This window comes from Carettochelys insculpta, chromosome 5, assembly GCF_033958435.1.
Source record: "Carettochelys insculpta isolate YL-2023 chromosome 5, ASM3395843v1, whole genome shotgun sequence".
NCBI lineage: Eukaryota > Metazoa > Chordata > Testudines > Carettochelyidae > Carettochelys > Carettochelys insculpta.
The window spans coordinates 82,328,594-82,349,736 of record NC_134141.1 but is presented as its reverse complement, the minus strand read 5'-3'; the positions used below and the strand labels follow the sequence as shown (position 1 = coordinate 82,349,736).

At 44.6% G+C, this 21,143-nt stretch overlaps 1 protein-coding gene across 2 annotated transcripts in view; it reads left to right on the top strand.

Moving 5' to 3' along the window:
- Positions 1–21,143, top strand: part of MSH3 (mutS homolog 3) — a 170,252-nt gene that overhangs the window by 55,141 nt on the left and 93,968 nt on the right. For both annotated transcript variants that reach the window (XM_074995384.1, XM_074995383.1), the window contains exons 11-13: positions 9,610–9,694; positions 10,344–10,453; positions 19,146–19,278. In XM_074995384.1, coding sequence (XP_074851485.1) covers positions 9,610–9,694; positions 10,344–10,453; positions 19,146–19,278 — 328 coding nt within the window. The remainder of the gene's footprint in view (positions 1–9,609; positions 9,695–10,343; positions 10,454–19,145; positions 19,279–21,143) is intronic.

Genomic DNA, 21,143 nt, shown 5'->3' with positions numbered 1-21,143 from the left:
TATGGCTACTGAACTCCACATGCTTTCATTTTAAAAAGGCCTCCTTATGAATTATGTTATAGATTTGTGTGTCATCATCTGAAAGTGTCTAATTGAATCACTCAAATGTGAGTTTAGAAAGATGTAACCTGTCAAACCTTTCTTCATCACATGGGCTAGTACTACACTTGCCCTAGTACCAGAAGCTCGGTGCAAACGAGCAGTCTAGAAAATTCAAAAAGGATGTTCATTTGCATATGAGAAACTCATTTGCATATTTACGACAGGAAACCAAGTAGTGAAGCTGTGGTTCTGCTGGCAAAAACCCCCTGACTTTTTTTTTTTTTTTTTTCCCCCGCCCAGGATAAGGGTCTGGCGACATAGGGGGTTTTCGCCGGCAGAACCACATCTTCTCTACTTGTTTTCTGCTGTGGATATGCAAATAAGCTGCTTATATATGCAAATTAGTGGGCATTTTGAATGTCCAAGACTGCTCATTTGCATCAAGCTGCTGACAGTAGGGGTGAGTGTAGCACTAACCATAATATGCTGGCATAAAAATGGTATAGAAAGGATGTTACTCTGGCATAAAATTTAGGGTCAGAAAAATAATTGGGATCGAATATATGATATTTTTTAAGAAACAGGTTATTTTAATTTTGAAATGTTCTACTTACGTTCTTGTATCCTATGCAAAATATTCTCTCCTGTTTTTTAAACTGGCATTGTCAAAGCTCATAGACTTGAAATTAAACCTACCATCTTTGGTTTTGGTTTGCAAACATGCAGATTACTTTGAAATAACACTGTCTTTAATAGACTATCCATTCCCTTTGCCAGCTTTCTTCTCTTACAAAAGTCCAGTTTTGCTGTCTTGCTGCCTTGTAACAATGATGTAGGCAGGTGTGGACAGCAATAACCAGTACAACAGTAATCCAAAATGCACAGAACATTTAGGTTTAGTTAGTAGATCTCACAATTGATAAATGTCCTTTTCTCTATTGTAGACCTTGTTTTGGAGAACATAAAATGTTTATGTATTATAGAGAAGCTCTAAAATGTAATTTTAGAAGAGATGATATTTAGGCTTGTCAATCTCTGACGTTTTTCTACTATTGTGTTGATTCTAAACTGTGTAAGCTTACAAAATATAGCTGATGTGGAATAACATATTTGGACTTTTGGGGCAGGGTTTGATTTGGTTTACTCATACAGAAGTCTTTTTTCCTCCATCCAAAAAGTTAACAAAATACTAACACCAGAACACTCAGGAAGCCATGCTATCCCCCCAGCTCTGAATATCCTCTCCCTTACAAACATGCACAATTTCTCAAGCAACATCTCAGTTAAAGCACTCCAGTCTATACCACAAGTCACACTTAGCCAGTCAAAACTGCTAACAGGTTGTTGTGAGCAGAAGACTACCAAAGCTGGCTTTGTTCCTTTGCTTATGAGGATTTAAGGACCTGACATTCCTAAATATGTATTGCCATAGGCAGTGTTGGCTCAAGTGTCTTGGATGATTTCCACTGCTGCAGTAACGCACAAAAAGGCAGATGTTCTCTCCAACAGTATAGTCCCAACCCTACGAGGACGTTAAATACACTAGTCCCTTGGGAAACATGAGGCTTGTGTTCCGCACAAGCCTCACATATCCTGAATTTCAGGTAAGTCGGGGGGCTTGGACAGTGAGTTGGGGCCCCAGGGGTTAAGCCTGGGGTGGGTTAGGGCTGCAGGGGGGCAGGAGGGTGAAGGTGAGCCAGGGCATGCAGGGGTTGAGCCAGGTCTGCGGAGATTGGAGCAGGGTTCACAGAGGTGGTGGGCAGGGGACTGGAGCCTGAGCCCTGTGTAGTGCTGTAGTGTGCTGGGTGCTGAGCTAGGGCTGCCTGGGGGCGGGGAGAGGGGGTTTAAGCTCCCCTAGCTACCTGCAGCAGTAGGCAGCAGCGGGGCTAAAACCCTTCTGCCTGTCTTCCTAGAGTGAGGCCGCTGTCAGTTCGACAGCAGCTCTGCTCTGGGAAGGGGATTTTAACCCACCTGGCTGCCCATAGTGGCAGGCAGCTTGGTGGGCTAAAATCCTTTCCTCCAGCTTCCCAGAACAGTGCCTAGCACGGCAGGGGGAAGGGGCTCTTAGCCAGCCTAGCTGTCTGCAGCTGTGGGCAGCTAGGCAGGCTGACAGCCATGCATCTTCAAGTTGTGTGAAACTCATGTTAAAGCAAGTTTCGTGCAGCCTGAAGGCACATAAAGCAAGGATTTACTGTGCCTTATATTTCACCTAGAAATCATTCCGTAGCACAGTATTAGACCTTGCTTAACATGTAATTTCCAAACGGAGTACAGTTATAGAAGGGGAGGGAAAAGAAATATTATAATAGGTGATACTTGCCTCCTGGAGGTTGACTCAAGGGGGCCTGACATGAATTTATTAGAAAGGAAGGCACCTGAATGGAAAGTTTATGTCCTGATATCCTGGAGTTAGGCTACAAAGAAAATGCATAATGTTGAGGTACTTGGGGGAAGGATAGCTCAGTGGTTTGAGCACTGGCCTGCTAAACCCAGGGTAGTGAGTTAAGTCCTGGAGGATGCCACATAGGGATCTGGTGCAAACAGATTTTTAAAAAAATGTGTCGGGGTTGGTGATAGGTCATGCTATGAGGGGAGGGGACTGGACTGAATGACCTCTGAAGGTCCCTTCAGTTCAGTGAGATAAGTATATCTCCGTATTTTCTTAGCCATATTGTATTGATGAACTTGTCTTCTCTTATACTTTCTAGTAGCTACTTATGTCCTGGAGCTTTGCTCCTTGTAAGAAACATGCCACATAGAGGCATTGAGCCAACTTACAACTTCAGTCATGTTTATTTTTTAACATTAAAAGATATCAGTAAAATATTACAGAGGTGAATTTCTGGAAGGGGAATTCATTTTATGTAGCTGGTATTAGATTAAGTCATTTTCTGCAATTTTACATGAAGCAAATAAATGTTTCTGCCATGCTAACAATCTAAAAATGCAGAGAGAATTCACGTAATTGAGCATGTACTGATGAATCAGTAAGCATGAGGTGTGCAGTGAGAAACAACTTTCAGCCTAGGAAGTTTGTAGGTCTAAATGGAATGAGGCTTGGGCAAAAAATACATTCCTTTGAATTATGTGTAGCACCTGCAAATTGCTGAAGATCACTTCTGACTGCTTAGAGAATAATAGAACTAATTGTCAGGATGGCTTCTTCCTACATAGGTAACAAGGTGATTCTCTTGCATGAAATACTCCAGACTTTTTATTATTTTTCAGGAAAAGCTTTGAAATATAACTGTGAATGTGGAAATATCAGTATTATAGAGGAATATTGGAAGATTAGATGACCCTTTATTTCCATGTGATTTCTACTGAAAGGATGAGTAATACTTGTCAGGAGATTTTCTGAGGCATGAATGGCAGTTAGGCACAGAATTTTAACTGCTGATCAGTGGGAATTGGGTGCCTAATTCCCACTGGCAAATTTGAAAATCGCCCTCCTTAATCTTTAATACTTTTAACAATTAAAGGGCATGCTGGTTATAATTTCTGAATTGGTTAGTTCTTAATAGCACCATTTTCTAGAGTCTGGTGACAGATATTTGCAAGGAATTCATCTGCTGCCGGAAAAATGTTGTTAGAGTAATTAAGGGAGTACATTAAGGACCAGTGGCCAGTAGGTGCTGTAATTTTCAGGATCTGCAGTCAGAAATAACTCTTGTCTAGATCTGAAAATAGTTGGCTTTCATAAACTAAAAAAAGGGTTTAAAGGACAAAAACTTGAGACTAATAATGGAACAAGAATTTTATTCACATAGGTGACATTCACCCTCTTGTGCAGATGGCCTGTACAAATCTTACACGACTTAAACAATCACATAAGCTCTTAGAAGAGGATTTATATGGGGCATGCACTTTCTGCTGCACACCCTCTGTGTGTAGGGTGAATTTCATTTAGTTACTCAGCAAGATGTGCATTGCGCTCCATTTTCTCTTGTATCCTTCCTCTTTTCCGTTTTGTAGACAGCATTATACTTACGTGGGACTCTCTGAGGCCGTTTCTACACATGGCACTTTTTCTGGAAGAAGATCTTCCTGAAGAGAGCATCTACGCATCAAACAGGACCTCAAAAGAGCCACCCCTTCTTGCAGAAGAGTGCATCTACACATGCAATGGCACTCTTCTGGAAGAACAGGGCAGGAGACAGCACAGATGGGGTAGCACAGCCAGGGAGCCCTTCCTGGGCTGCTGTCCACATGGCCCCTTACAGGGCCCCACTCAAGCAGCCCCTCCCTGCAAATGCTGCCGAGGCCAGCCATGTCTGTGCCCAGCAAGCCAGACCCAGGTCCTTGTCCAGCGCCCGCCGACCAGTAGGTATGGATCTCCAGCAGCCTCAGGACAGCAGGCTTGCCCTCACCCACATGCTAGCCATCATCCTGGCCACCCTCCTCAACCTCTTGTGAAGACAGAGGCCCAAGCCCGTGGGTCCTGCACCCCCATCGCCCCTGCCGGGCCCCCTCCGACTGGTCCAGCGTGGCTGGACCCATGCCACCAGCACGGACTGGTGAGACAGGGTCGTCATGGGGGAGTGGGACAATGACGACTGGCTGAAGAACCTGCGGATGAAGAAAGAGACCTTCCTTGAGATCTGCAGCTGGTTCACCCCCATGCTACAACACCAGGATAGCTGGATGATGCCAGCCCTCTCCCTGGAGAAGCGCATGGCTAGCGCCATCTGGAAATTGGTCATCCTGGACAGCTACCAATCCATTGGGCAGCAGTTTGGGGTGGGCACATCCACCGTCAGGGCCGTCATTCTTCAGGTAAGCCCTGCTCCACTGGTGGGAGGGAGGGGGCCAGCGGGCTCGGGGGACTCCAGGTGCCGATTGGGAGGGAGCAGGGGCCGGGGGCAGGCAGGCCTAGCCCAGAAGGGTGGGGCCCAGTAGGGAGGGAGGGTGTGGAAGGCGAGGGGGGCAGGGACCCCTTTGCACATGCCCACAAGTGTGCCCATTCCCCTGCAGGTCGTGAGGGCCATCAACCACGTGCTGGTGCAGCGGCTGGTAAGCATCGGGGACCTGGATGCAGTCGTTGAGGGCGTAGCCGTGCTCAGGTTCCCCCAGTGCTTCGGGGTGATCGACGGGACTCATATCACCATCAGGGCCCCGGACCACAGTGGTGCCTGATACATCAACCGCAAGGGGTACCACTCCATCTTGCTCCAGGCAGTGGTGGGTACCCGTGGGAAGTTCATGGACATTTATGTCAGCTGGCCCGGCAGGGCACGTGAAGTGGGGATCCTGCGGAATTCTGCCCTGTTCCGCAGGGTGGACGCCAGGACATTCGTGCCCCAGTGGGAGTGCGTCGTTGGGGACGTCATGATGCCTCTTTGCCTCATGGGCGTCCTGGCCTGCCCACTGCAGCCCTGGTTGATGCACCTGTACACAGGCTACCCCACATCCTCCCAGGAGCTGTTTAATGCCTGGCTCACGTGGGCCCGGTATCCTGTCGAGTGCGCTTTCGCGCTTTCAGACGGCCAATTCACGTGTCTCCTCCCTCAGTTTGTGGCCACCTGCTGCATGCTCCACAACCTCATTGAGGCATGTGAGAGGACCCTGCCCGAGGGCTGGATGGCGGAGCTGGCTCACCACTACCAGCAGCCGGCTGCGGCCCCAGACCGGTGGCTCGACTGTGACAGGCTCTGGATCTGGGAGGCACTTTAGGAGGCGTTCAGCCGAGGGGACTGCTAATCCCCGCACCCCTCCCCACAGGCCCCCCCCTACACACACCTGCACGCCCCCAACCCTCACAGTAATCAGGGACACAAGGGGTGCTGAATGCTAACATATATTTAACCCTCAACCATTAACAACCATGAGCAATGTAAATACCATTAACAACTGTGAGAAATATGAATAGTAAATGGTGAATAATAAAAATAACAACAACCAAAACCTGACAGGGAGTGAACTGTGTACATGGGGGGGGGGGTAAGGGGACAGGGACACCTAAACCTGGAAGGGGACTGGAGCAGGAATGTTGGGAGGCCCTAATGAAGGGACAGGCAGGAAGGGCGCAGTCCCCTGTGGGGCACTGATGGGGCCGGAAGCACCGGCAGGTAGGGACGGTCAGCATCTGGCCCAGCCTCAGCAGAGGGGCCGGGGCGGGGGGTTATGGGTCGGGCAACACTCCATGGGGCCTACCGTGGCCACAAGTCATGCTGTGAGGTCCCTCAGCACAGCATCTGGCAGGCCGGGGGCAGTAGGGCGGCCAGGGCCTCAGGGTCTTCGGCTGGGGGCATGGGAGCAGCTGAGGGACCAGCAGGGGGGAATGCATGTGTCCCGCCTCCCCACGTGTCCCACCTGCACTCCAGCTCGGCCTCATCAGGGGCCAGTCATCTTTCAGCAAGGGTGTTTTGCTGGTGGAGGGCCACCGTGTAGGCCGCAACCACCTCCTCGCGGCATCTGTGTCAGACTGCATGGGCCTGGCTGGCTCCGAGCTCCTCTTCCAGCTGTCCCAGCCCTCAGATGGTATTACTGTTAAGAGAGAGGGTGGGGGGTAGAGGGGGAAGTCAGTGCCACATCTAGGACCTGGGTTGCATGGCCCCAATTTCCCCAGCTGGTTACCCTCTCCACGGACCCACAGGACAGGCATGTGCCAGGGAAAGCTGCTATGTGGGCTTGCGTGCACTCACCGCAGTAGCCACTGGGGCATGATGCCGATGCTGGGGCACTATCCATGGTGGCCCACCCTGGCAAAGGGCTTGTGGGCTGGGGGTGGCAGGGGGAGGCTCAGGTGGCGGGGGCGGTTCCGGATGCAGCTCTGCTGCCTGGCGGGGGGCCTCAGCATGCTCAGGGGGTGCTCCATGGGGGAGAGAGCTGGGTGCTGCTCGCAGGCATGGGTGTGCCCTGGGCTCTGACTGGGGCTGGGATTTGGGGCCACAGGGCTGGGGCCCAGATGTACCCCTCCCACCATTGTTCTTTTCCACTGTGCTCACTTACAGAGGTGGCCTCATATATGTCGGATGATGCCTGACTGGAGGGGGCCTGGCTGCTGGCAGTGGAGGGCACCGCGATGATGAGGGACCTGTCTGTGGACTCCCCATCAGATGGGACGTTCACAGTGGTGGGCCACTTGTTGTCGTCCTCTGGTGCAGCAGGGGGCTCTGTTGCGGCTGTGTGCGTGGTGAAGCAGGGTGCGGAGGCATTGTCCTGAGCCAGGAGGTCCCACAGCTCCTAGTAAAAGGGGCAGCTGGCAGGTGCACGGCCAGATCTGGGGACACTATCCCAGGCCCACATGTACCCCTGATGCAGCTCCTTCACCTTGCATCTGACCTGCTCCAGTGTCTGGGAGGGGTGGCCATGGGCAGCCAGGCCCTGGGTGAGCCGGGTGAATGCTGGGGTGTTCCTCTGGTGCCTGCTGGTGTCCTGGAGGACATCCTCATCACGTCAGAGCCCCGGGAGGTCCTGGAGTTCTGGTTCAGTCCAGAGGGGGCCCTCCATTTTGGAGCCTGGTTGGGGTCCTGGCTGCCCTCGTCCGGGTTCCTGGGGCTCCCCTGGGCAGTGTGGGGTGGTGGCTGGCTGGCCAGCCATCCCTGTGGGTCGGGACTCGCTGGGCACTGTGGGGTCTCGGGGAAGTGTGGCACGTGCTGCCTGTCTCACTCTCTCTGCTTCCTGCTATGGGGTCTCTGTCTCCTTGTTGCTTTAAAGGCTGCAAGTACCTGGGGACCATAGAAACTCACTGGGGGTGTCTAGAGCGGCCCTGCTCTCCAGCAGGCTGCCGCCATGGAGGACTGCTTCTTTCTGAAGAAGCAGTCTGGGAACATCTACACATGCCTTCTTCTGGAAAAATCTTCCAGAAGAAGGTCCTCTTCCTGATTCTGAAATAGAATACAGAATCCGGAAGAGGGGACACCTTCTCCCAGAAGATCTTGCCTGTGTAGAAATGGCCTGAGAGTCTTGTTCTAATTCAGATAAGTCAGAGAGCAGTTACCCTATTCAGTTCACTGATTTTTTTTCAAAGCTTCAGGGCCTGGCTATTGGACTTACCCTTGTATTCTGGGGAGCCTTGGACTCCCTTACCAAGTTCCCATTCACATCGGGGTTGCTAGCCTTGTGCCTATACATTGAGGAGCTCAGGAGTCAGGTTGATTAACTATAGAACTACTGGCCTTTGGTTCCCACAGTGTTCAGGCTCAGATTGGTACATGTCCTCCTCATACCTATAGTATAATATTTCTGACAAATAAGCATAGCATGAAATTTGTGATGCTCCCTCTGGGAATATGGAACCATAAGACAAGGGTATCTCTTTGCCTGAGGAATAGAGAGCTTGCTTCTTGGCATAAGTCTGTCTGGAATGGGGGTAGCCCACCACCATCGCGCGTCCTGCTGGCTGTTCCAGGAATTAGTTAATTGTTCTCATCAGGGCACCTCTTTCTGGCTGGTGTGTTGTCTGCTGCTCATTCTCTCCACACACAATCTGCTCTGGACCTGCTTCACTCTCTAGGTCACAGCATCCTCTTCAGGGCACTGCCCTCCGGCAGTGACTGCTCAAGCAGTCGGTTGCTCCCTTGTGGGGGATTCAGCAGTTCTGGTTCAGTCCAGGGCATCCACCACTGTGGCCCACTGCAGCCTGGGTCTAGCCCGTCATGTTGGGGCAGAGTACAGTTTATTAGGGCCATACTGAAGTCAGGACATCTGTATTTTTGTATCACATTACTATTTAAATGGAGGGAAGTAAATGGAAATATGTTCTATTGAAACGTAAAAAAATGTCGTGGACAGTGGTTTTCTTGCTGATCTACAGATGGGAAGGGGACAAGGGATTGGTGTGCTAGACTAGGAATGTGAGAACTGGGTTTTATTTGGAGCTCTGTTATTAAAGCATTGTGTGATCTTGGATTAGTTGCTCAGGTATAATGTACTGTAGACCCCAACTTAGGCGGAGTTTGTGTTCTTGGCAACCTCCACGTAAGCTGAATTTTCATGTATTTCAGAAGCCAGAAAACTGACCAGCCTCCTGTGAGCAGTGGAGAGCTGTGAGCCAGGCTCCAGCTCCTGCAGCTCATAGGAGACAGGAAATTGACCAGCACTGGTGTTGGTCAGTTACCGGGAGCCAGGCGGCATCCTGGCTTCTGTCTTCCTCTGCTTGTGGAGCCAGGAAACTGACCCAGCTCTGACCAGCAGTTTCCTTGCTCCAACAGTGAGGTGGGGAGCTGGGAACCAGGTGGCAGCCTGGCTCCTGCCAGTGGTGGGGAGCCAGGCACAACTTCTCCTGGCTTCCCAGAGATGGGGGAGCCAGGCGGGCAGACAGCCGCAGAGCTGCTTCGAGTTACACTTAACTTGCGCTAATGCAAGTTAAGTGAAACTCACAATCGTGCATTTTGGGGATTTACTGTATTTTACTTTATCAATCACATGATGAAGATCCTTAGTGGAAAGATGTTCTTTATGTGCAGTTATTGTATTAGTTAACTAGTTTATTTGATTTGTTTTTCATTGTTGTTTGATTTTTGTAGGACACGGTTGATGTTTGATGTCAGATGTTTGTATTTCACTCATGGCTCTTTCTGTACTTGCAATATGACCTCTGAAATATTTCTTTTTTTTGCCAAGTAATTTTAAACAGTTATCAAGTGACGCGGAATACATGACAATTAATGGGACAACACTGAAAAATCTGGAAATATTACAGAATCAGGTAATGATAAAGTAGTATTTTATTGATAGAGGCTGACATTTTTAAAGCTGTATATAGAATTGAGATGCCCCAATCCCATTGAAATAGATAGAGGTTGGACATCTACATCCCTTATGGCCACTTTTCTTTTTTTAAAAGAATTCTCACCTAGAAGCTATAAACAGAAAAAATTGTAAAGCAAGAGAATTCTGAGAACCACAAATAGCAGCTAGGTGTCAGCCTTCATTGTCTTTGAATTGGAATTAAGGACCCCACTGCCACTGGCGCCCTGGAAAGTTGTCTCTTAAGTCTGAAAACTCTGGAGCAACTTCATTCAGGTCATTTTACTTTGGTGGGTTTTTGGCACTAACTTTCTGTCACTGGCTCATGCTTACAACTGTCAGTTAATTTGTAGAATTCATCCCAGTTGTTCTGTGAGGCAATCTTGTGAGAGAACATGCTCACTGAAAGAGAGAGAAAATCTTGACAATCCTTTGTTTTGCTTTACATAACACTTTTAGCATATAAGTGAAATTAGAGGAGTTTGTTTCATTCCTGTTTTCTAAAACTAAACTAAATCCTTTTTATTTAATACTTGGATTGGTGTAATTATTTTAAGTATATGTGTGACCATTCAATTAATAAATAAGTCTTGCTTACTTTTACTTAGACTGATATGAAAACAAAAGGCAGTCTATTGTGGATCTTGGATCATACCAACACTTCCTTTGGACGTCGTAAACTAAAGAAGTGGGTGACACAACCTCTCATGAAAGCCAGGTAAAGTAAATCTTTATCTTTTACTTGGGAGGTGAAATGTGGCTGGGGTTTTCTCAGGGAGTACTGGAGTTTATTGTAAATTCCATTCTTTTACAGTAAAAGTGCCAACAAAGAGATTAGTTTTATAACATGACCTCAGGGTGTCCTGACCCTCTGGATTAGTCTAACATCTTTTGGAAGTTTGTTCCACAGCTGGATCTGATTGACTGAGAATGTATTATTTTTGGCTGTAGTGTGTTTGTCCTTGGCTTTCCGATTTGCAAATACATAACGATGCAGTCTTTAATGTTGCAGGAATTAATGTCAGAATCAAAGCCTCATACTGGAAGCAGAATTTGACTCTGACCTAGAACAGGAACCAAAAACCAAAAATGTTTGGTGATAGCTCTATTTTTTCATTGTGGTTAGCTGTCAAGTTAGTTGTACAAGTTTCGTAGGGTATGTTGACATAAGTGGATGAAAATTGAAAAAGTATAAATTTTTTTAATTTTTGAATTTCATAAATGTGGCATTCACAAGGGTTTTGTTGTTAGACACTCATTTGAAAATACTGTCTAGATATTTTGAAATAAATGGGAAATGTACCCAAATACTGTTGATACTTGTGACCAGACTTGAGGGAGGAATGGCTAGTGTCATGAATGTAATTGTGTTCTGATTTCTGAAGGATAGCAAAATTATAAATATACACAAGTCTTCATCAAACGCTGGTGCACAAAACAAATTTGATGTTGGTAAAGCGAGATTGCTTTTATTTGAAGAGGCTTAATATAGAAATAAGTTTCTTTTCCATAGGAGGAAAAACATTGTTTTGAGTGTTCCCTAATTCAAAAAACAGTTTAACCCAATTCAGATTATTCCTATCCAAATTTAGTGTGGGCCAAGATAATAAAACTAAGAAGTTTAAAAACATATTGAGTGAGTGGAGAGAGAGAGAGAGTAAGTGGGAGTCCAAATTCAGAGTTAAAATGGAAATCGTTTTTCCAAGATTAACTGCATGATTGCTCCCATAACTCCACAGTGAGACAGCTAGACAGCAGGACAAGTTATCCAAAGGACTTTGAGAAAGTAAAGGTTATATTTCTGACAACCTAAAGTCTGTTAGTAAAGGAAAAGGTTTTACAATGCTAACATGAATTTGCTGGCTGTGTTTTTTGGTAGCATTGTAGGTTTTTCTATCTCCATGTAAATGCAGTATTCATTCATTCATATAAAGCTAACATAGCTAACAATTCCCTTCTTTGACACAAGTGGCAGAAATACATTTTGTTTTTGAATATAAACAAAAGTGCTTGATTATCATTGGATGTTTTGCAAATTCTTTTAACAGATGCAGCAATAAAAATTCATAACACTTGGATATTACTAGTATTCATTTTAGATCCATTCAATAATACTGTGTTTTCATAGGCTGCAAGTTTTAGTTATTTAGGGTAAAAGTGCAATTTTTTAAAAGTGTAATTGTTCATTTGAGAGATGTTTTAGCTTTTCTTTGTGCAGAAATAACAGGGGAACAGAACCTGAAAGGAAGACATGAGTTTTTTATTGATTACACTGTAATTATACTGAAGATACATAGTAATTATAGAGTGATCCCACCTTCGTTATACTTCTTGTTACCTGACATTTTTACTAATACACATAATTTGAATAGTCACTAATAATTTAAAATAATTACAGCATAAATGAAATGCAGTTCATATACCTAGGTTCTAAACACACTTGAATTAAGTACAAAACCATAGCAGATTCACTCACATATGTTACACACACACACACACACACACACACACACACACACACACACACACACACACACACACACACACACACACAAGTTGAATACCTAGTTGTTTGAATTAGTGATGCTTACAAGTATCAGAAGTCATAATCACTTTGTAATTACAAAGTGGATTTGCTGGGTCATTAGTCATTGTATTAGAAATCTGTTATTTGCTATGCATGTAGCACGAAACAGTGCTTTAGATATTTGACTTAAAATTATGCCTAAATAAAATGAAAACTCTCTGTGAAAAGGAAATGAAACTTCACGCAAGCATAAGAAAAGATTAAAGCAAACTGATTTTGTACAAACCACAAATAGAATAAACCAGAGGACAGTTGAACTAGGGATGTAAAATCCCATTTAATTAGTTAAGCAGTTAAACATTAGGTGTAAGCGATTGACCAACTAACTGAGGGAGAAGGCAGTGGCCTGGGTGGGCTGGGGAGCTCCCCACCCACAGCTGGCCCAGCAGGGCTGGAGCAACCTCCTGACCACAGCTGGCATGGGGTTGCTCCAGCCCTTACCATGTAAATGTTAATATCCCTAAATTGAATAGTTGTCTTCCACTAAGAAAATGTATATTTTGGGAAACGTTTTTCCTTATTTTTTTTCTAAAACAGAGGAGCATCCCACTATCTTTAAAGCCACAATATACTATGCAGTCTTAGGTAGTCTGTGTTCTTAAAAAATGTTAAGAAAAAGCTAGAAAGAGGAAAAAGAGTTTGTGAATTAAAACTGTGATCCAACATAACTACCAAGTCTTTCTCAGTAGTGCTGGGGCTAACCTAGTTATCCCACATTCTCTGTTTGTGCATTTGTTTTTAATTCCCTAACTGTTGCACCTTATGTTTGTCTCTATTGAATTTCATTCTCTTATGTGTAGCCCAATTCTCCGATTTATCAAGAGTCCTTGCATTTTAGTTTTGTGCTCCAACATGTTTGCAGTCCTTCCCCAGCTTTGTCTCATCACAGTGGTAAGAAGGCAGCTTAAGTATGAAGGTAGATGCCACAAGCAGTTAAGTCATTCTACTTAATTGTACACAGCCTGCCCAAAATCATTGGTTTTAAAACAGACCAGTGTTTGAATTCAAATGGTCGCTGGCAATAAGTTTTGAAGTTCTTTTGTTATAATGTTCATCAAGGCCCTTCACCGGTGGAGGTGTTGTTACATTTGAAATTTGTTTAGTGGATGGAATTCAGACGTAGTCAGCTGAGAAGTCTACAAAGTGAATTCTGTCCCAATTGTCTACCAACAAGGGGTAATTATTATTTCTGTGAGATGAATTTGTCATAGTTTACAAACAAAAAAAAGTTCCTATCCTCAAAAGTTACATTCCAGTGGACAGTAATATGGGTGATGTAATATCGTTTGCTGGACCAACCTCTGTTGCTGAGAGGCAAGCTTTTGAGCTTACACAGAGTGTAATACAGGTGACATAGAAGGTATTACCTCATCTACCTTGTCTCTCTGATGTTCTGGGAATGACTGAGCAATAGCAATACTGCATACAATAGTCTGAGTAGAAATTTATTTTTCTGTTGTGGGTGATTGCGAAGAAAAATAATTTAATAATTCTGCATCACGTCATCAGCAAAGCTTGTGTGTGGTAAATTGGTATCTTATCCTGTTTTAATACAGTTTCATGAAAGTAACTTCCTGAATTTTGAAAAATGCTTGCCAAGTGACCTATGCCCAAATTTATATAACAGCTACTTGTACATGACTCTGTGGGACAATTTGTGATCGTTAGCAAGTGTCTGTCATGAACCTGACTGTTATATAATAGATTTTATTTCATAATTCTTGGATTTACTATAGAGATAAAGCCAGACATGAAGAAACTTGATTCAGAGAAATAATGCCAGTCTTCAGTTTAATATTTCTTTCCCCTTTAATCTTCAGATTATTTTGGGGGTTTTGTTTGTTTTTATTAATAAATAAAAACATGAGTCTCCAGTAAGAACGTAGGCATTGCCATATTGTCCCACCCCAGAATTCTGTCTGGTTTGGGATCCTTTTATCTGGCAATGATCAGTACAAGGTACTTCGGAAGAAGGTACAAAAAACCACAGTCTGGGCAACAGTGGGACAACTGTGTAGGGGGAATGTCTTCCTAGTGCCCATTAGTTAGGTGTATGCCACAAAGCATAAAGGTTTACGTCCATACTTTAAAACCCTCAGTATTCTTGTCTCCATTATAACTGTGAAAGACTGGTTGTGGTCAACTGTAGAAATGAGATACTACTCAATGTTAAAAACCAATAAACTAAGGCTGTGTCCTCCAGTACGAGCGAAAATCAGTTTTATTAAAATAGATTTATTAATGCTGTTTTATCAGTTCTATTTTGAGCATCCTTACATTCCCACATGCTCCCCACAAAATCAAATTGTTGCTGCCACACACCAGTAGCTTAAATCAACTGTGGCAGCAGTGTATTGTGGGAACCTACCCCACAGTTCCTTGAGCCCCATAGCATTCTGTTTTTGCTGGTGCAGCATGGGAGAAAAAAATGCCCCACAAGTGGATGTGGGTTTCTTACGATATCTTCCCACATTTCCTGTCCTACATTTAATTTCCCTCTTTCCCCTGCTGTGTTAAACAAATGTCCCTTTTTCCAGGCGGGGTCTGGCTTGCTTGTAAAAGAGATGTGGTTTTCATAGTTGAGGGGAGAGAAGGGGTAGTAAAGCACTTAGGAATGGTTAGAAAAAATATCATGGGTTTCCCAATCGACAGGTTTTCAAAAATGAGATGCAAAAGCACTGGATCTCTGCAGGCTTGGTTTTAGATCTCCTAGCAAAGAAGATCCTCAGATCAATAGTTGTGTCTAAAAGGCCCAAGAGCCAGACCCAGACACCAAGAGGAGGGTCCCTCCTGGACTGGGCGAAAGGTGCAGACTCTCCTAGACCTGTGGGGTGAGGAAGATCTATTCCAAGACCTCAAGGTGAAGAGCCATAATGCCCAAGCCTAGGCTGGATGGTCACCACCCTGGCAGAACGAGGCCATCCCCCACTGCAGCATGGAGGAGGTCTAAGTGAAGGTTAAGGAGGTCCAGCAGTGCTACATCTGTGCCAAGGATGCTGGCCAATGCTCCATGGTAGGACCCACCAACTGCATGTGGATTTAGACCTCCTGGCAAAGAATACCCTCAGAACAAGAATTTGCACCTGAAATATATGTTTAAGTAGACATGGGCACTACACTGAAAATGCAATGGATTATTGATTCAATTATGGCTGCTTTAGTTGCTCGACAACACTCCGGGGCAGGACCCACCACCTGCCCCTATTACCAGTGGGCTCAGGCTTGGATCTAGGTTTGGACCTTCAAAGATGTAGACCTCCTGGAAAAGAAGACCCTTAGAACAAGAATTTGCACCTGAAATATATGTTTAAGTAGACATGGGCACTACACTGAAAATGCAATGGATTATTGATTCAGTTATGGCTGCTTTAGTTGCTCGACAACACTCCGGGGCAGGACCCACCACCTGCCCCTATTACCAGTGGGCTCAGGCTTGGATCTAGGTTTGGACCTTCAAAGATGTAGACCTCCTGGAAAAGAAGACCCTTAGAACAAGAATTTGTTAAAGTAGGCACAAGCGCTACGTTGAAACTGCAATGAATCATTCCAACAGTTATGGCTAGGGGCAGCTAAAAGACCACCGACTATAGCCAGCCCTGAAAATCTTGTCTGCCAAGGGAGACTTCCCCTGGGTGGCTAAAAGACCCCAGACTACAGCCAGGTTTGGACCTGCCAAAGAAGACTCTGAGAACAAAAATGTTCCTTGCTGCAAGCCTTACTTTGAGAACTGTGGTGCTTGTGTCACTATTACAGTGCCTTCACTGACACAGTTATGGCTCAGGGCAGTTAAAGACCCCCGGCTACAGCCAGCACTGGAAAATCGTGACTGCTGAGAGAGACTTCCCCCGGGTGGCTAAAAGACCCTCAACTATAGCCAGCCCCATAGCCTTTAGATAAAGCCTATACAAGAATGTCCACTGAGATGACAGCCGCTCTTGTGACAAAGTGTTTTCTTCTGTTGCCCAAAAATTGTGACTGACTGATTAGGGAGACTTCCCCTGGCCAGCTACAGGACCCTGACCATTCTCAAGCTGCCTAGAACCTTGTGCGGCACATCCTTTTATTGGTTTGGGGTCAAGCCATGTGGTGTATGGATGGGTGCTAGAAAGTTCCAGGCTAAGTGGCTCCTCCTGGGGGAGGGATGTGGGGGTCCGGACAAAATGTAAGTGGCTGAAAAGAAATTTCTCATTGAAGCACGACCCCCACCCATGGATTCGCTGCCATGTGAAGTGGGCAAGAGAAAGTTCCAGAATCTGTGGCACCTCTCAGGGAGAGAAGTGTGGGAATGTGGGGCGGGCAGGACAACTTGTAAATGGCTGAAAAGAAATTTCTTGTCTTATCGTACAAGCACGACCCCCACCCACAGCCTAGCTGCCACATGGTACGGTGGGGCAGTGGCTGGCACCAGGCAGTGCAGGAAAAAAAAGGCAGCTAGCAGGGGTGTACACAGAACCACAGACCCCACAGCCGCTCTACTAGCAAACAAACAAAAAGGGATTTTTCAGCCACTCATGACCTTACAGCCACAGGCTTCCAGGTGCTGAATTGAAACAGTCTTTCTGTTGCCTAATTCCTCCACACCTGAGAGCAGTAGAAATGTAAAAGGCCACAGTGGAGAACTGTAGAGCATTGTGGGGCACATATGGGAAATCTTTGGAGGCTAATGAATTCGATTTAAAGACATGGCACTTCTTCACTACCCTTCATTCAGAATTTTAAATTCGAATTGAACACTGCACCGGGTAGGTTTCTATGATATGACAGCGATGTGTTGATTTTAGTGTTGCACAAATCAAGCTAATGAAATATACAGTGAAGACAAGAGCTTTGTAAAATTGGGCTAAATGACTTAAAATTAATATAGCTTGAAACATATTAGCTACCATGTTTTTGTTTAGTTTTTAAACAACTTTACCTACTCTGTATAGAGACTTGTATTCAGATTAGGTGAAACTTCAGGACCCATGATGTACCAGTCATGTTGCAGAGTGTATGCACCACTAATACAGGTGTGTGTATTGTGTGATGCACTGTGAGCTGTTTTGGAAATGTGGATGAAGTAGGGTAATAAGATTTATCATAAACATGGAGCATAATTGGGGATATGGGAACAGAATAAGAGCTGAAAACTTTAAAATAATGTTTCTATCAGTTTATTTTTAAAAAATAGAAATGCAAGCAACTAAAGAAAGTTATTTTTAAGGACAATATTTCAATAGTCAGTATTCTTAAAATTTATTGTTCTTGAGAATTTCCATGTTGGTTAAAGTGTGCCACTTTCAAACCGTTAACACTTGAGAACATGCACAGAGTTTGTGTGTAACTTGTTTGAGACCTGTATTTCTTCTTTGCTATGAATACAACTTCTGAGGGTTGTGTTGCAGGAGCTGGAAATTCTATGGAAAGCCTCAAATGCAGTTCCTTGGTGGTGGTAGAAGATTACAAGCTTTTGTCCAGTTTGAGTAGCTTTCATTGAAGTAATAGGGGAGAGGTAGATACGGTGGAGGGTGGGGATAGGGTCCAGAGTGACTTAGACAAATTGGATGACTGGGTCACAAGAAATCTGAAGAGGTTCAATAAGCACAAGTGCAGAGTCCTGCACTTGGGCTGGAAGAATCCCAAGCATTGTTACAGGCTGGGGTCCAACTGGCTCAGTGGTAGTTCTGCAGAAAAGGACCTGGGAGTTGGAGTGGATGAGAAGCTGGACATGAGTCAACAGTGTGCCGTTGTAGCCAAGAAGGCTGATGGAATATTAGGCTGCATCAAGAGGAGCATTGCCAGTAGATCCAGAGAAGTGATTATTCCTCTTTATTCGGCTTTGGTGAGGCTGCATCTGGAGTACTGTGTCCAGTTCTGGGCCCCCAATTATAGGAAGGATGTGGACATGCTGGAGAGGGTCAAGCAGAGGGCGACCAAAATAATTAGGGTGCTGGAGCATATGACCTATGAAGAAAGGTTGAGGGAATTGGGACTGTTTAGTCTGCAGCAGGGAAGACTGAGAGGGGGACTTGATAACAGCCTTCAATTTACTGAAGGGAGTTTGCAAAGAGGCTGGAGAGAGGCTGTTCACAGTGGTCATGGATGGCAGAACACTGAACAATGGTCTCAAGTTGCAGTTGGGGAGGTCTAGGTTGAACATTGGGAAACACTTTTTCACTAGGAGGGTGATGAAGCATTGGAATGGTCCACCCAGGGAAGTAGTGGAGTCTCCATCCCTGGAGGTGTTTAAGTCTCGGCTCGACAAAGCCCTGGCTGGGCTGATCTGATGGGTTTGGTCCTGCCTAGGGCAGGGGGCTGGACTTGAAGGCTTCTTTAGGTCTCTTGCAGCTCTATTGTTCTATGATTCTGTGATTGATAAGATAAACTGGTAAAGGTCAGGTAGTTTGCAAGTGCTGTAAGCTGCAGTTTTTGTGTCTCACAAAAGTTATAAACTCTACCATCATAGTGTGTGGAGCTTGCCATGGTTGTAAGCGTGCTGGCTGATGCAATTCATATTGGAACACAAAAAAGTGTCAGTGGGGACCAATGTACATGCTGTGTCTTGTTTTTTCAGTGTAGTCAGAACAGTGGAGGCCTTAGAAGTTTGTAGGCAACCATGGCAGCTTTACCCAATGGAGCGCTGAAGAAATCGCTTCCAGAATGTGTTTGAGATTTTTGATTATATTAATCATGTTCAAAAGTAACTGATGTCTGAAAAATTAATATAACTTTGTGTATGATAGTGTGGGCTTAACCACAATCCAAAATGTTGGACAACCATGTTCCCTCCGTTAAAGAAGTTGGAATTTTCATTATAGATCTCATCATTGTTGTTGTTTTACAGTGAAATAAATGCCCGACTTGATGCTGTGTCTGAAATTCTCCTGTCAGAATCCAGTGTGTTTGATCAGATTCAGAATCATCTGTGTAAGATGCCAGACGTAGAGAGAGGACTCTGTAGTATTTATCACAGAAAGGTAAATAGTTCCCTATCAGATCTGTTTAGGAAAAACAAGGATTGGTGCTGTTTAATATGCTTAAATGTGCCTTTATACATTTTACAAGAATGTTTAAATACCAGTATCAGTTTCTGTTTTTCTTTTTTGAAAAAATGACCTGGCCAGAACAGAGCTCACCTGCTGGCAAGGAGCCAGATAGTGGGGTCAGGCAGCCCCACAATGCAGAGCCTGGGCCATGGAGCCCCACCAAGAGTGGAACTCCCTAGGCAGTCTGGGGGCAGGGAGCAGGTGGCAGCCAGGAAGGGTGCTGCCCTCCCTTTCCCCCTTGCGCCACTCCATCAGCTGAGCCTGGAGGCCTGACCTCTGATAGTCCGGCAAATTTTTTCATTTGGGAGCACACAGGTCCTGAGAGTGCCTGACTGGGGAGGTGCAATCTGTATGAGAGAACCATTCCAAATTTTGTTCACATAACTAAGGCAACTAGATGTATAGATTTCTTTGATCCCATAATGTTTATTGGGTCTATGAACAGGTGAGTAATTGTATAGATCGGCGTGCATTCAGTTGTTCCCTAAAGCAACACATTTAATTGGTGTATTTTTACCTAAAAATTGCATCAGTAAGTGAAGACAACTTTGGTGTAGTTAACTGTTAGTTTTTAGTTGACTGTTTATGTTCATAAATTCTATAAATTAGTTCTTGCTTGAACATTTTAATAACATTACTTGTAATGAGACACTGCTGATTCTTAGTTGAAACAAATTTGTGTTAATAGCATATTTGCTGTACTTTTGTTTACCACTTTGACACGTCTTTTTCGATAAAGAAATAGGTGATCAGAGGGATAGCAAAGTTATATTTTCAGTAGATGATGTGGTGTTTAGTGTTTTTCAAAATTTGAAACAGCAATTGAATAGCTGTTTAATGCCACAGTTGTGCAAGGTGTTATGCCCATGCAAAGACAAGTAGACTTTGGTGTATGACTTCAGAGGACTACTCATATGTAGTGCTCCTCATTGCTGGGTCTAAATCGCAGGAGTGCAAGACGCTTCTCTTATTTCTAAATAGGTAGAATATATTGCAGGGAAAAAAATCCTATTCATTTGAAAAAGCTGGTTCACATCCAGTTGTTCCAGATGACATTAACTTACTCCATTAAAAATATGCGTGAGTTTAAGTGGCACGGGGTATTGCACATGAGTATGGTGTCTTGCATGCTTTTAACACAACTGAAGCCAAATCATTTTCAGCGTTGGTAGGAAGGTTGCCATTATTCATAGCCATTGTCAGCTATGAGTTATTGTTAGTGTTGAAAAGATACCTAGTTAATACTAGAAGTGGTTTAAAGCTTGTTTAAAATATTATTGCGTAATCCTGGGAGGATCTTTACTAGATGCTGATATCCATCATACCTTCTTCATATAAATTATGATTTTTGTTCTGTTTTTCAAAGTTTGTAATGTATAATAAAGATGTTACCTTTCATTGGAAAAAAAACTCTTGAAGATTTAATCCCACTTATATGGAGCCCAGTTTTTTCAGTGTTACATTTATATTTCTGTTCCAGTATATGATCTAAATGAAACAATTTTTAAAGCTGTCAGATGTAACCATCAGTTTTCATCACTATTGCTTAAAATCAAACCTGAGTATGTAGTGATGTAAGTAGATAAATAAGGGGTATTTTCATTATCTCTGAAAAGCTATTTACTTGTTCCCTTAGTGAGCTTGCTAGCAATAAAATAATTTCTAAAAGCTCAGTTCTTCAAAGATACCAATTCCAGTGGATACACACTCTTGGACAGTTTGTGACCAGGCAGGAATCTAGAGTCATAGATTGCAAGACCAAAAGAGACCACTGTGATCATTGAGCCTATGGCCAC